The 14,220-nt window shown below is 46.9% G+C and overlaps 1 protein-coding gene across 1 annotated transcript in view; it reads right to left on the bottom strand.

The window, feature by feature from the left end:
• Window positions 1–10,850, bottom strand: part of EGLN1 (egl-9 family hypoxia inducible factor 1) — a 34,558-nt gene extending 23,708 nt beyond the window's left edge. The window contains exon 1 of the mRNA XM_054629190.2: window positions 9,460–10,850. Coding sequence (XP_054485165.1) covers window positions 9,460–10,374 — 915 coding nt within the window. The 5' untranslated portion in view covers window positions 10,375–10,850. The remainder of the gene's footprint in view (window positions 1–9,459) is intronic.
• Between the last annotated feature and the right edge of the window lie 3,370 nt (window positions 10,851–14,220).

Genomic DNA, 14,220 nt, shown 5'->3' with positions numbered 1-14,220 from the left:
CACATGAATGGAAAAACAGGCAACTTGGGAGATGAGAGGAAAGAGGCAGCAGCACAGACTTAGTACAAGTGACCACCTGGATGACCAAAAGGGATCCAAGGCAGGAATATTTCAAACAGTTACATTACTGGCATATTTGACCACAATGATCCTTTAGGGAGCAAATGACACTAGTAGGAAGACAGAGTCCTGGTAACTTCATTCAGAGATGCAATAAGCAGGACTTACACTGACAGTGCCATTGCTGGAAAAAAAATTTTAACAGATTGCAAAATTTGGCTTGTTTTGTATCTTTTCCATTTCAAACTGAAGTATTTTTTTTCATGGGAGTGCTGAGGTTGGCAATCACCTCTGGGGATCACATGGTCCAGCCCACTGCTGAGAGGTGGGTCACCCAGAGCAAGCTGGGTGACCAGTAATCAGGTTTTGAGTATCTCCAAGGATAAAGACTCCACAACCTCTGTAGCAACCTGCTTCTTGATTCATCACAATGGAAAAACCATTTATTTCATTTTAATGGAATTTCTTGCATCTCAGCATACCCGCTGCCTTGCCACTGAGCACTGCTGCCAAGAGTCTGGCTCCCTCTCCTTCACTCCTCCTCTCAAGTATCTGTAAACACTGGTATGGTCCCCTCACACGTTCTCTGCCACATAAACAGCCCCAGCTCTCTCAGCATCTCCCTGTATGACCTGAAAGACCAAATCCACCACTATGAACAGTGCTACTGCCTGGCTGATGCGCTGTCATAGAGGGGCTAAAGCACACACAAATAAAGTTAAGCCAAACAGAGGTACAATTCAGCCAGCATCTATTTCACTGGGCATCATCCAGTGTGCCAGCTGAAAAGGAGTCAGTTTAAGATGCCCTTATCAACTGGCCACAGTCTCCTTTCTCACAGCAGTAAGGCTGCATGCCAGCTGCCTGAACAACAATGCAGCAACCACTGAAACTGGAAGGGCCCAATGCCTTCAGCAGAGAACAGACCACACACTGTTCAAATACAGCAGAAGCTGTTGAGGGATCTTGGCACGCATGGCAAGGTTTAGCTGCTTGAACAGATGCTTGAACAGGACAGAGAGCAGCAACAAGAGAGATATGTTATTAGCCAATGATAAACTACTTTGGAAACCTTACACATGTTGCATCCCTGGACTTTTTCACAGTATGGAGAACTTAGAGGATTGCTGCCTCAAAGTTGGGACAAGTTTTTAATCTATAGCAATTTAAATTCCACATTATCACAACTGTCAGTTAAACTACTATTGAAACTTTTGTTTCATTTGACTAGCAATGTCAAGACTGTTATAAACTATATAACTGCAGCTGACTGACCTGCTCAAGCAGGAAGATAACAGACCCTGGCATACCAGAAGGGCAGCAAACCACAGCAAGACTATGCCCAGCAGAGAATCCTATGGCCTCTGCCAACTCACCAAGAATTTCAAGCTATCAACGGAACAAATTGATGTGAATTGATAATACAAGCTCTTCCTGGAAATGGATTTAAAATATCTTCATACAAAAAGACAAATCAAACAAAACAAACAAAACCCAGGAAAAATAAACCAAACCAAGCAAACACATATAAGGCCCTAATGTCTTCAGCATTTAGTACATTTTTTAACTTGACAGTCAATGCAACAATTCCTCTACCCTGCTAGGACCAAAAAAAAAAACCCCCAAAACTAACAACTCCCTCACTGCATTCATCTTTGTATCATTTTCAACATCATGTTTGTTTTTGCTGAAACAAAGCAAGGCAGTCTCAGGCTCTGCTCCCACTGCAGCACATGGAGGTGACACAGCATCATCTCCTCAAAGGTGTGCATAATTTCTACAATGCAGAATGCCTTCATGATCAAACTATGTGCTCTGAGCTGGTCTGCGCCTATATTAATGCACAAAATTAATCCTTGGGTATTAAATAACCTTTTTCTTTAGGCCTCATTAGTTACCCTACAGGTATGGACTTCATCTCTTTATCAGAGCACTACACACACAAGATATCGATAACCACCCTACCTCCACACACTACCTCTGCCCAGACGTGCAGGCACGCACATTTCTACCCCATTCCTATTTATAACATCATGTGCTAACAAAAATACTCTCAAGCAGTTTTAAGTGAAATACCAAAGAACAAGAAAGTCTTCAAGTGTAAGCAGCTGTTACGTGCATAAAAGCATTGCTCTATTTTTGACAGACACTGCCCTGGAACAGCGAGTGGATTTTGACCTGAAGCTTACAACTGCCACTTACCAGCTAATTCTGGCACAAGCCTGCACTGGAAATATGCCTGACCACCCATCTTAACCAACAACCTTCAGAACCTCAAAGGAGTTCACAAGGATTTCATCAGCACCAAATGACTTTCCCAAAAGCCTCAAAGACTAGCATTAGTCCTCCTTCTGAAGGGTCTAAGTAAGTCACAAATGTAGAAGACAAAAAGGGTGTCATAAATAACGATTATTTCCCTCAGTAATAACTGCAAAGTCAAATAACTCTACTATTCTATTCACTAAAAATACTGCTTTCAAAATACTGCTGTCTTAGTGGAGTGTAAAAAACACGCCAATGAATAAAGAACTTGAATTGATATAATCTGAATATGCTGATTTCCAAAAAACACTTGTACAGTCCTTGCATTGTCTGCAGTCACTCCCCCACTGCAAAGTAACAAAATACAGCTGCACAAGAGCCAGGGAACCCCACGAGTGTCCTACTGAAGAATTCACTAACCAACCCACTCACAACAGTCCCAAAATTAATTTTTGAACTGAAAAAAGCGTTGCCTTTGTACAAGAGCTCTCTAAGGAGCCTAAAGAGAAACGATTTAGTCTCCGGATAGGCAAGAAGAAATTTTTGCTTTATATAGAGTATCCGTTTCCCTTTTATAACAGGTTTCCTTTCTGCAGCAGGAGAAAGCCTTCATTTAAATTCCAAGGACAGTATGTACATACCTAAAGGTACAAACATATGTGCTAGCACCCAGTACAGAACAACACAGAAGTGACTAGAAAGAGAGCATCCTGCAAAAGTCCAATAGCATCCTAGCCTGTTCAAGCCAAGAACCATCAGATATTAATCAAGACAGGCTATCCAACTGAATTACAAATCTAATGAACATGGTAAATAGTATAGAAGAGAATAATATGCTGCCAATTTATTTTTTCAGGAAATAGCTAGCAGCCTATTCAGAAATTAAGCACCATTTAGAAAAAAAGGAAAACATCTCTCAACCAACCAGTCAAGGCTACTGATACAACTAACCCAGGGATCTGAGAACTGCTGTTCAGACAGTCCTATGACTTGGCAGGACATCACTTGCAAAGAATTTCAGTCCAAGAGGCCACAGGGAAGGGAAGACAGCTCTTCCTCTCAAGCTGTACAGCTATGATGAGAAGCATCCCACTTGATTCTTAGGCAATATTAAATGAGCCCATTCTGTGCAGAAGAGACAGCATAGAACATCAAAGTAGCAACACGGTCAAAAAGTCGTTGATATCACTGACAGGAAAAATCTAATTATCCACAGGGTACCAAAATCACTGATGAGCACAAACTACAATGCCACAGGTTCCTCATCTCCAGAACAGTAACAACTAAAAACGTGAACTCTAGTTACAGACAAAAATGGCTTGGAAAAGCAAGAAGAACAAACACTGGAGCTGGCACAAGGGGATGGGGCTGAGCAGGAACCCTCCTTACCAGCAGCAAACAGAAGCAAGCTGCAGCATACTATTCATGGCAAATGACACCAATCCAGCTCTCTCTTGAAACAGAGGTCAAGAACATCTTTGATGCTAATAAAACTCCAGAATAAGGGATAGGAACAGCCAATAAAGCTTAAGAGCAGGTTGATTTTGAAGCTGGGAGCATGGGGGAAATCAGTTTTCATTTGGAGAAAATGCATGCTTCCACTGTACATGCTATATGGGATCACCTGGTGGGTAGACAAGCAAAGTTTCTGTATAAAATTGTTGTAAGATTCTTGGAGGACAGAAGTATGTGTTTCTGATGGCAAGAACCAAGTCTCACACTGAACACAGAAGAGCAAAAAGAGAAAAGTTACGAAAAAAAAATACATAGCTAGCAAAGATTTCTTAAACTATGTTTGAATTTTCAAGGGCAAATTTTGGGAGAATCAGACTCAAGTTCTAAACTAAGGCTGTAGTTTTGGCAAACACTTTAAACTGGCATAAATTTGCATTGCTGCTGAAAGAAAGTCTCACCATCTGCCAGTCCTCTGTGCCAGCACAAACATCCGAACACTGAACCAGGAGCACTTCTTTTGCCAGTTTATTTTTCAGATGGATCAGTTCCCCAAACCAGTTCACAGGATGGCCATGTAAATACTTGTGCTGGCAAAGAAGAGTGACTACTCCAGCGCTGCCAGCCCAAAATGTTCATTGAACTACAGCCTAACACACAGGGGTGTGGAGAAGTCCTAGCAGTCATAGGTGGTGCTCCCCACCCTTGGACACACTATATTCATACCACACTTGGAAGCTGCAATCACCACACAGCTCCCCTCAGAAACCAGCCTATCTCTGTAATTTTCTCTAGTAGAAGAACCTGTCAGAATCTCAGCAATGCTAAAGTTGGCTGTAAACAAGAGTATTTTCTGGATGTTGCTGAGCTCCTCCATCAAAAGATCATTTGCAGGAGAAACCCCAGTCACTCTTCTGACCACCTCCTTCACCTGGGACCCAAAAGGCTTGTACATAAGGAACAAAAATCGAAAACTATAGTCATCACATGTCAGGGCTCTACTCCAACAGGGATTCGAGTATCTCCAAGAACCATGTGTGGGCTGTTGTGTATCCATGGATCACCACACAATCCTTTGCAGACAGCATAGTCATCCACAAGAAAACAACATCACCAACAGAAGTGCTGCTGTCAGGGAAACAAGCAACAGATAAGGATGAGCATTGGTCATGTTTTGTATCAAGGTCAAGCAACACGAGTACTGGGAGACTGAGAGAGACCTATCCACACTTTCCCACAACTCAGTGGCAAATTCAAAGCCATACATGAGGTCATTCACTAGGAACCAATTAGATCGGTAAGCTTTCTACCAAGAAATACATTCAAGATGTGATAGTGAAACGATCTCCAGAATGACACAGGAGGATCAATGTAATCACACATGCCACAAGCAAATTGAAGGAAAGCCCCCCACTTTACAGACATTCCTAAGCCCAGATCTCCAGTCACAGCTCTTGGGTTCTTCAACCAGAGCAGGACTTACCTGATCTGCACACCTGCCCCTGTGATTGCTTTCCTTTCTTCTACCACAGTTTTGGTATCATCATCACTTTCCAGTCCTGCTTGGTTGCCAAGTTCTTATTCCCTCTTATTTTTCATTTGTCTTCTTATTGCCACACATGCTTACAGTTATATTTTGTAGAATAAGATACAGTGGAAAGAACACCCATAAATCTTACTTTTCCTTGGTAACATTAATCCAACATGTTTGTAGAAAAGCTGCAACATAAATAAGTGGCAAGAGCAGAGAGCCTCTTCTGTCCAGTTTATAAAAAAGCTAACAGCAGGGTACAAGAAATCCACTCACTCTTGGAGAATTATTTTCTAAAGGAGCATTACTAACTTTGAAAGAATCTAATTTAATAGGGCACAGTCAGACAAGTCTGAATCCTAGGTCTTCAGAAAACTCCAGAATCTCCAGAGTAAGAAATAAGCAATTGCCATAAAAAGCAGAAAAGCAAGTTTACACAATATGTAACAAATAAAGCAATTTTTTAACCTACCAGTGGCTGAGAAGCAGTGGGTGTCACTAGCATACTAGTAGAGAGAGGAGAGCATTAAAATGCAGCAATTTGAACAGGATTGGTCTCCTGACAGGTTTCTGGAAGTAGGAATGAAGGAAAAACTAAAGGGATGCAAGAGGGCCTGTCAAACTGCCTATTTTAATGTCCTTCCTACAAAAGGCAGAGGGCAGGGTTCAGGAGATGGCTGACACTGGGTGTAATGGTGAGCAGAAAGAGGAACACCTGATGGATCAGATGTCTGGTTACATGGTGATTAATAGGAACCCAGTCCACAAAAATCACAGTATTACTCCAGGACCAGTAAATGATGTAAGCTTCAGATCAGAGAGTCCACAATACAGGAAAGAGAAAGCTAGCAAAAAAATCATAAACCTGACACCACCCCTAACCCCTTCTTCATGCTCCATATGGGGAAGGAGGAAAAACCATCTCAGCTGGGTGAGATTCAGGACAATTTCTTTTCCTGATTTTGATAAGCATGCTTTTACCTCCACTAGTCATGTAAGAACAGGACAGGCAAGAAACAGAAATACGTGCATGTACAAATGCAGCAACTGATAAGACAAAGGAAAAAAAAAGAATGTATGAAAAGATGAAAGAAGTAAAAACTAGAAAATAACAGGAAGTAGGAGAAAGACACTAGAGCTCAAATATGCACGTATGTGCCACTGTCTGCTAGAGAAAAGAAGGAAGCAGAGTCTGGAAAGAAAGAGAACAAAAGCAAGGAATGCAGTAAGTCAGGCCTTCCAAGATGAGTAAATAGTTAGCCACTCTCTTATACTTGCTGCTGTCTCCACACACCTCAAAAGTACTTGGCTAGTTTATAACTAGTGCTGTATCTTTCAGGCTGGAGAGTAATTTGCTGACACTCAGGACTAGGTAGAACCACACCAGTTTAAGTAGATCAGTTCTAGGTGGCTCAGGTAACCTAGAGAAAACACATACCAGAGACTTTAAAATATAAAATCTCAGGTCACAATCAACACTTTACCTTACTTCACGTTCTTTGCCTTAGTGGACTGGCCCTGGTGAATGTAAATGTTTGAATGAGATCCTATTAACACAACATAGCTTTTCCTCTGACAGGCAGGTTTACAAGCCAAGAGATTCAGGATATATATATATACACACCTCAGACCAATTTCTTCTTTTGCTTATGCTTTTTCATACACTGCTTCTAGACAGTTGAAGTGCACTTCAACAGACACTTGCCACAGAAGAGATGGCAAGTTCAATGCCAAAACCACCAATGGGTTACAAGTTATATGGTTACAATACAAGTTATTTGAAGTGATACTGTGGGTATCATCCGTTTCTGTTTATTCAACTCTGAGGCAAATCTTTGACAGTGAATGACAGTTTTCATTCTGCTTTTGCTGGCATTTTAGAGAACTGAGCTTTTCTGCACACTAAAAGCACTGACTTTTGCAGGGAAATAAACAAAGGAAAGTGAGAAGACAAAGTAATGCATTTCTGTGCCACCAAGGAGTGAAGTATTGTCCTGTTACTCATCTGATCCCTACGCCTGTTCTGATCCCCCAACAGAGGGATTTCAAAAACCAAGTAGGAACATAAAATAGAGTGGGATCCAGGAATTACAGGCGTGATTGAGGATTACAACTCCAAAAGCCTTGGCACCTATTCTTTACAGAAGCATACCACTGCACAGAAAAACAGAAGCAGTATTCCCTTTTGCTGCATAAAACTGAAATCCAGCAAAACCACTGATAGTTTTAGAGTTTAAGTTTGAAGCCTTGAAGAGATTTAAGACTGCCTGAAAGATAAGTCGGCTTAGAAAAGTCCTGCAGGAATCTATGAGGACTCTACATCATGTTCCCATTGAAATGTTTTAGCACAGTACTGCTTCAACTGAAGAAATGCAAAGACAGCATTACAAAAAAAAATAATTCCCACCCTCTTTTCTTTATCATGGGAGTTTCCCGTGCCCTGAACAAATCCAGGGCTGTTTTTTGCCGTCCAGTTTCTCCCTTCCTCCCTCCCTCCCGCAGCTTCCTACCAGCTGAGATTCTGCAGCTGCAGCAACAACAGTCCATCTGTGACAGTGCAACCACCTCGGCAGGATGACTCCTACCACTTCACTGGCTTCCTTATGCTTTAACAGAGGTAGCAAAGTCTGAAGGGGCTTCACCCTTCTTCTTTTTTTTATTAAACTGGAAAGATACTGATGAATATTCATTACTAGTTCTCTACCAAGGGCATGAATCTTATTTAAAGGACTGGAAGGGAATCACAAATTAGGCTAATACAATAGGAGATTTTGACTCAGTTCTCTGGTCTCGAAATAGAGCTAAAGAGTAAGATTTTTGTGGAAAAGTGACTTAATGAGAGTAAAATAAAAACTCTGCCCAAAACCACCCTGCTCCATGGCTGTGATTCCGCTACCTGCTACAACACCTCACTGTAACTCATGGGTTTATTGTGCCACCGGAGCAGTCACTCACTGATGCGAGTCTCCTGACCACATTTTTAAGTCCTGCACCTGGCAGGCCACATCCTGAGCCAAGGTTTACCAAAACCCGGCACATTCATGCTAGCCTACAAATGCTGTGCACAAGTGCTTCCACCCCCTTCAGCCAGCGCCGCTGCCGGGACACCCCGCAGCCAGCTCCCTGCTTCCCACAGCTGGGCAGAGCTGTCTGACCAGCGTTTTTTGGGAGAACACGGAAGAACTCTCATTTCAATGCTCATCACCTAGACAGTAAGCTTCCAGGTCAAGGGGTTTTTAACAAAACGCAGGTATATAAAAAAGATCACATTTTTCACCTGCAAACAAACCCTTCTGCACCTTCCCAGCAGAGAGCGATCTCCAGGCTGCCCGTGGGACAGCAACCCGCCCGTCCAGGCTGCGGCCCAGGCCCGCTGGGGCTGGGGGTCCCGCCACGGCCGGGCGTGGGTCACAGAATTGTGAGGGTTGGAAACGACCCCTGGACATCATCCAGTCCCACCCTCCTGCCCAGGCAGGGTCACCTCGAGCAGGTGACACAGGAAGGTGTCCAGGTGGGTTTTGAATGCTTCCAGATGGAGACTCCACGACTTCCCTGGGCAGCCTGTTCAGTGCTCTGCCAACCTCAACGTAAAGAAGTTCTTCCTCTTGCTGAGGTGGAACTTCTTGTGCTTTACTTTATGGCGACTGCTACTTGTCCCGTCACTGGGCAACACTGAAGAGTCTAGCACCATCTTTTTAACATCAACCTGAGATATTTACATACATTAATGAGATTCTATCCTCTTTTCACTAGACTAAAAGAGCTCAGCTCCTGCAGTCTCTCTTCATGAGAGATGCTCCAAACCCCTAATCATCTTTGTGACCCTCTAGAGAAAGACAGGAACTTCTTTCTCTTACTGAGGAGCCCAGAACTGGACACGACCCGCAAGTATGAGTCGGCTCCGGGAAGCGGAGCGGCAGCGGGCGCACACGCACAGCACAGCCCCGCACAGACCGACAGACAGCCGGCCGGACGGACGGACGTGCGCACACGCACGCAGCCCCGCAGACAGCCGCACACGTGCGCGCACACACGCCCGCACCGGGGAAGCGCCGGCTCCGCGGCCCCGCTCCCGCCCCCCCGCCACAACCCCCCCGGCAGCAGGAGCAGGGGGAGGCCGGGCACCGGGGGTCCCAGCTCCCTCCCTCACTCACTTTCGTCCTGCCGTTGATTTTGTAGTTGCCCAGCTTTCCATTACAGTGTCGGATGAGATCGTCCATGCTGTTCATGAGGAGCCGAATGGTCTGGCAGCCCGGCTCCTTGCCCTCCACCCAGGTGATCTTGTCGCCGCGAATGTCCTTAGAGGAGTCGCTCTTCTGGCTGACGAGCTGCCCGTCGGTGAAGCGGCCGGTGTGGTGGAGGGCCCGCACCTCCTCGGCCACCAGCCCGCCCAGCTCCTTGCCGAGGAAGTCGTCCACCACGCAGATGCCGTGCTTGTTCATGCAGGGCACGATGTACTCCAGCGCCAGCCGCTGCGGCACCAGCGACTTGGTCTGCCCGTTGGGGCGCAGCGCGGCCGCACCGGGTCCCGCCTGCACGCCGCCCGGGTACAGGTTCGACTTGTCCCGGTACAGCAGCACTGCCTCCCCGGAGGGCGACGGGGACTGGGCTGCAGCCGATGCCTCCGCCTCACCGCCGGCAGCTGCACCGGCGGCGGCGACGTGATTGTTGGTCAGCGGGGCGGCCTCGGCGGGGGCCTCCGGGGACGGCGGCGCTGCGCCCTTCCCGACCCCCGCCCGGCTGCCGCTGCCCGCCGCGGCCCCGCCGTGGGCGCGGGGCGGCGGGGGGTGCCCGCTGTGGGGCTCCGTAGCGCCCCCTGCCGCTCCAGCCGCCGCAGCGCCGCCGCCGCCACGGCAGATCAGCTTGTGCTTCTTCCAGTCCTGGCGCTGGTGCTCCTTGCTGCAGTAGAAGGAGCTGCGGCAGCGCCCGCACCGCAGCAGGTTCTCCATCTTCCCGCACAGCTCGCAGTACTGCCGGTCCCGCTCGCTGCTGCTGTTGCTGCTGCTGCCGCCGCCGCCGCTCTCGCCCTGGCCACCCTGACCGGCGCCTCCGCCGCTGTCATTCGCCATGGCGCTGGTGGTGCCGCCGCAGCCCCGCTCCGCCGGGTCGTGTTATGTAAGGAGGCGGGCGGGAGCGGCGCTAACGCGGGCCCCCGCCCGGCCGCGCGGGGAGGGAGCGCTTACTGCATCATGGCCGCCCGGCTCCGGCTCCGCCACGGCCCCCGCCGCCCTCCGCCTCCGCCGGCCCGCGGCCTCCTCCGGCGCGCGGGGGCCCGCGCCGCCCTCCCTGCGCCGCTAACGTTGCTTAGCGCCGCCTCATCGCCGCCCCACCGGCGGCGGAACGGCCGAGGGGAGCGGAGCGGCGCGGTGCGGGGCTGCCTTCCGCTCCCCGCCGGCCTCTCTGCCCGGTGCAGCACGGGCCGGCGCGGCCGCCGCCTCTACCCACCGCGCCTCCGCCGCTCTGCTGAGGCGCGGAGGAGGAGGCGCCACTCCAGAGGCCCGCTGTGCACGTACGCCACTTCCAGCCCGCCAGCGCCGCCGGCGCGTCAGGCGGGCGTGGCCGGGCGGGCGGGGCCGGCTCGGAGCCGGCCGCGTCCTCCGCGCCGCTGCGTGAGGGGCTCGGCGGTGCCGCTCCAGTCCTGGGCGCACGGACGGGCCGCGGGCCGGACCGGGGCGGCCGCAGTGATCTCGTGGGGATGGCGCCCTTCTCCCGCTATGACGAGTGCGGCCTTCCCGGCAGAGACAGTGGGAAAATTGCTGGGGATGTCACTGGTCTGTGCTGCCGGCGCCGCCCCGTCGTCGCTGGGCAGGTCGCTAGTCTGAGGGTGCCCGTGACCCCGGTAGCGAGCTGCCCGCTGCCCCCGTGGGGTGTGGGCCTGCCGCAGGTGAGGCGGGGGCTCCGGGAGCGGCGGGTGACGTGGAAGCTGGGCACTGTGGCTTGGATGACAGGCAGGGTGGCTGCGACGGCGGCACCTGGCTGCAGTGGAGAGCCAGGTTTTGTCACTCCCGTAGGCCCCAAAATACTCCCGCCGGATAGCTGGTAGAGCGGGAGAGACATGTGCTGTCTCCTTCATAAATAACATGTGGCTTGTGTCCCGCCTAAGGGAGTGGTAGTGAAGGCTGGAACTAGGCTGATTAACAAATGAAAAAGCAAAAAGCAGGAAGAAGGAGCCAGTTGATGTAGCTGACAAAACAAGGCGAGCCCAGGAGTTGGGGCCTGTGCTGTGATGAACGTGGCAAAGTCCCTGACAGGCAAAAGGAAGCTCGTTTGGCAGAGCAGTGCTGGTAGAGGGACAAAGGTCTCGGCTCAGTCACGTCCTTTGCCAAAAGCCACATGGGCATCTGGACTCCTCTGAGGTGATGTTTAAGCTTCCACTGATCCAATTAACCACGGCTTTGCTTGCTTGTGGTATAGTTTAGGAAAGTGGAGTTTCCAGCACTACAGCCCAACACGGTGGTTGGTGCTTCAGAGCCGTGTGGTGAGGCAGAGCAATTATTCCTCCTGGGCTGGATCTTCTCCCATCCATCTTCTCAGAGAACCATTTGGTGAACAGACAGCAAATAGCTGCTTTGTGGGCTGGGCTGGTGAGACACGATGCATGCCATTGGTCTGCGCTGCCTGTAAGTTAAGCAAATGCATTCTAAAGCCCAAGAAGTGTAAAATACGTGACCCAATATATAGATCTTGAGGTAGAAAGGTGAAATGAACCCAGAGGCTGCCACAAGACTTCACATGGCATTGGATAAGTGATTTGTTCTCTGCCACTGTAGAAGAGGAGTACTAATGCTTTTGCTTCTCACAGGCTTTTGTGACGTGTAACACTGCAATATACTTGTATTATAGTGACATGACTTTATGTATGCAATTAATAAAAAAATTGTTTTGTTCTTATCTCTCCTATAGAACTGGATTTAGGATTGATTGGCATAGTAATAGGAGTTCAAGAAATGTTAGGCACTGAATGTACTATATGAAGAATGCAGGAGAAACAAAGTGTACCAAGGCTACAAGTGCCTTGTGGTACATACATGAAAAATGAGAAGGAAAACCAGGGTGAATTATTAGAAAGGCAAAAGGAGTACTGAGAGTACAAGGTCATGAAAGTCCAGTGGATAAAATTTCAAGGTGAATATGACTAGTGAGCTCCAAGGAAGAATTAAAAACAACAGCAACCACCAAAGGAAAAACAAGGTGGCAAATGAACTGGAAAAGATGGAAACTAAAACCAAAGTTCCAGATTAGTAATTTCTTTGTGGTAAGGGCAGAAGGAAGTGGACTAAAACCAAGTTTTAAATCCAGTGCATGAAGTGGACAGATTTTTATATATGTGTAATGAGAGTTTTTCCTTCAACTATAGGTGTATGAGGTATGTCAAAAATACTAGGTTTAGGCACTCCTCTAGCATGCCTTAAGAAGAGATTAATTCAGCTGATTTCCTTGGACTTGTAGCATTGTTAAACTGGGCTAAATGAGAGGAGAGTCAAGGCTGTCATTTTCAAAAACTTGAGAAATGCAAACAATGGTATTCTGCCAGATAGAAACTCAAGAGTTAAAGATCTTTTGCATTTGTTTTGTACTCCTTCAGCAAACAAAATGGAGATGAAAGTCACAGACTTGAAACTCAATCATCCAACCATGAAAAACTAGGAAAAAGACCAAGGCACAAATATGGTGCCTGGCTAAAATCTAATGATAGTTATTCATTTACAGGCTAATTTGGCTTCAAAAGTCTTCTGTTCTTTCCCTCTCTTTTCCACATGTCTTTTGGGATATAATTAAAGGTCTTAGTTTTCACATTTGCTAATATGCTAAGCTACTTCAGGTTGTCTTGACATCATACTGTTTCACAACATGGTTAACAGAAATACCAACTTCAACAAAATCTATCTTTGGGTGTATGAAGCATTTGCCTTATTATTGCAAAACTACACCAGTGACACAAAACTTAATGTAAAACTGTAAAACAAGTGACAAAGCTGTGTTGAGGAGCAGTGGTGGTAAAGAAACTCAGGAGGACAATGAGTATTTATATTACAATAGTGTTTGCAACATGCTAGAAATGTTTTCCAAGCATAGAAGACTCTATTCATTGCCAAAGAACTTGTGCCTTAAAAGACAGTGTAAGGACAAAGCACAACAAAAAGCAACATATGGCATACTAAGTAAAATGATCCATATGATGGTTGCCAGAACAGGAGGAAAGGACTTCCTCCTCTTTTTTTTTTTTTTTTTTCAGCTGGTTGGTCTTCACTTGGCCCCTAAAGTGGCCTTTCTAAGATAGCTAATTTCTTGTCTGTGTCAGTGAATGTTGGAAAAAAGCTTTACTGGTAACTAGGTAACAATGAGACTGTACTGCTTTGCAGAGACTGCAATGAAAAGTCTTTAAAATTAAATACCAGTCATGATGAGGATGTTATGGGATAAACTTAGTGCAAGGTCATAGTTTTTTATCACCACTTAGATATGGATCTGATATGTTTATTAGAAAGGGAAAAAAAAAGGTTTGGTCAATGAATAACTTTTTTTATTAAGTAGTAATAATAGCTGCATTTATACCATGCTTTAGATAGCTTGTGTACTGCAGCACTGAGATTATATAAGCAACCAAAACAGAATCTTTGAAGCCCAGGGAGAAGGGGAATGCAGAGTAACAAGATTATAGAAGGTTACAAAGTCAGTTCAGAAATAAAGTTTAAATGAGAAGTAATCTCATGCTGAGATAGTTTCACTGTGAATGGGAAAAAAGTGCTCGGACTCCAGGCTAAGCTTTTCATTGCTGCCAGAAGGCCTCTTGGAAACTGTATGTGCTCCTGAGGTGGGTGGTAGCGTCAGGCATCAGTGAGACAGATGCATGTCCACAACAGCATCATAATTAAAAGTCAGAACTTGGGGGCTTGTAGCATTTGCTCTCCTCC

The sequence above is a fragment of the Agelaius phoeniceus genome, chromosome 3 (assembly GCF_051311805.1).
Source record: "Agelaius phoeniceus isolate bAgePho1 chromosome 3, bAgePho1.hap1, whole genome shotgun sequence".
In the NCBI taxonomy this organism is placed as follows: domain Eukaryota; kingdom Metazoa; phylum Chordata; class Aves; order Passeriformes; family Icteridae; genus Agelaius; species Agelaius phoeniceus.
The sequence above is the reverse complement of the archived record's forward strand: the minus strand, read 5'-3'. Positions and strand labels throughout refer to the sequence as shown.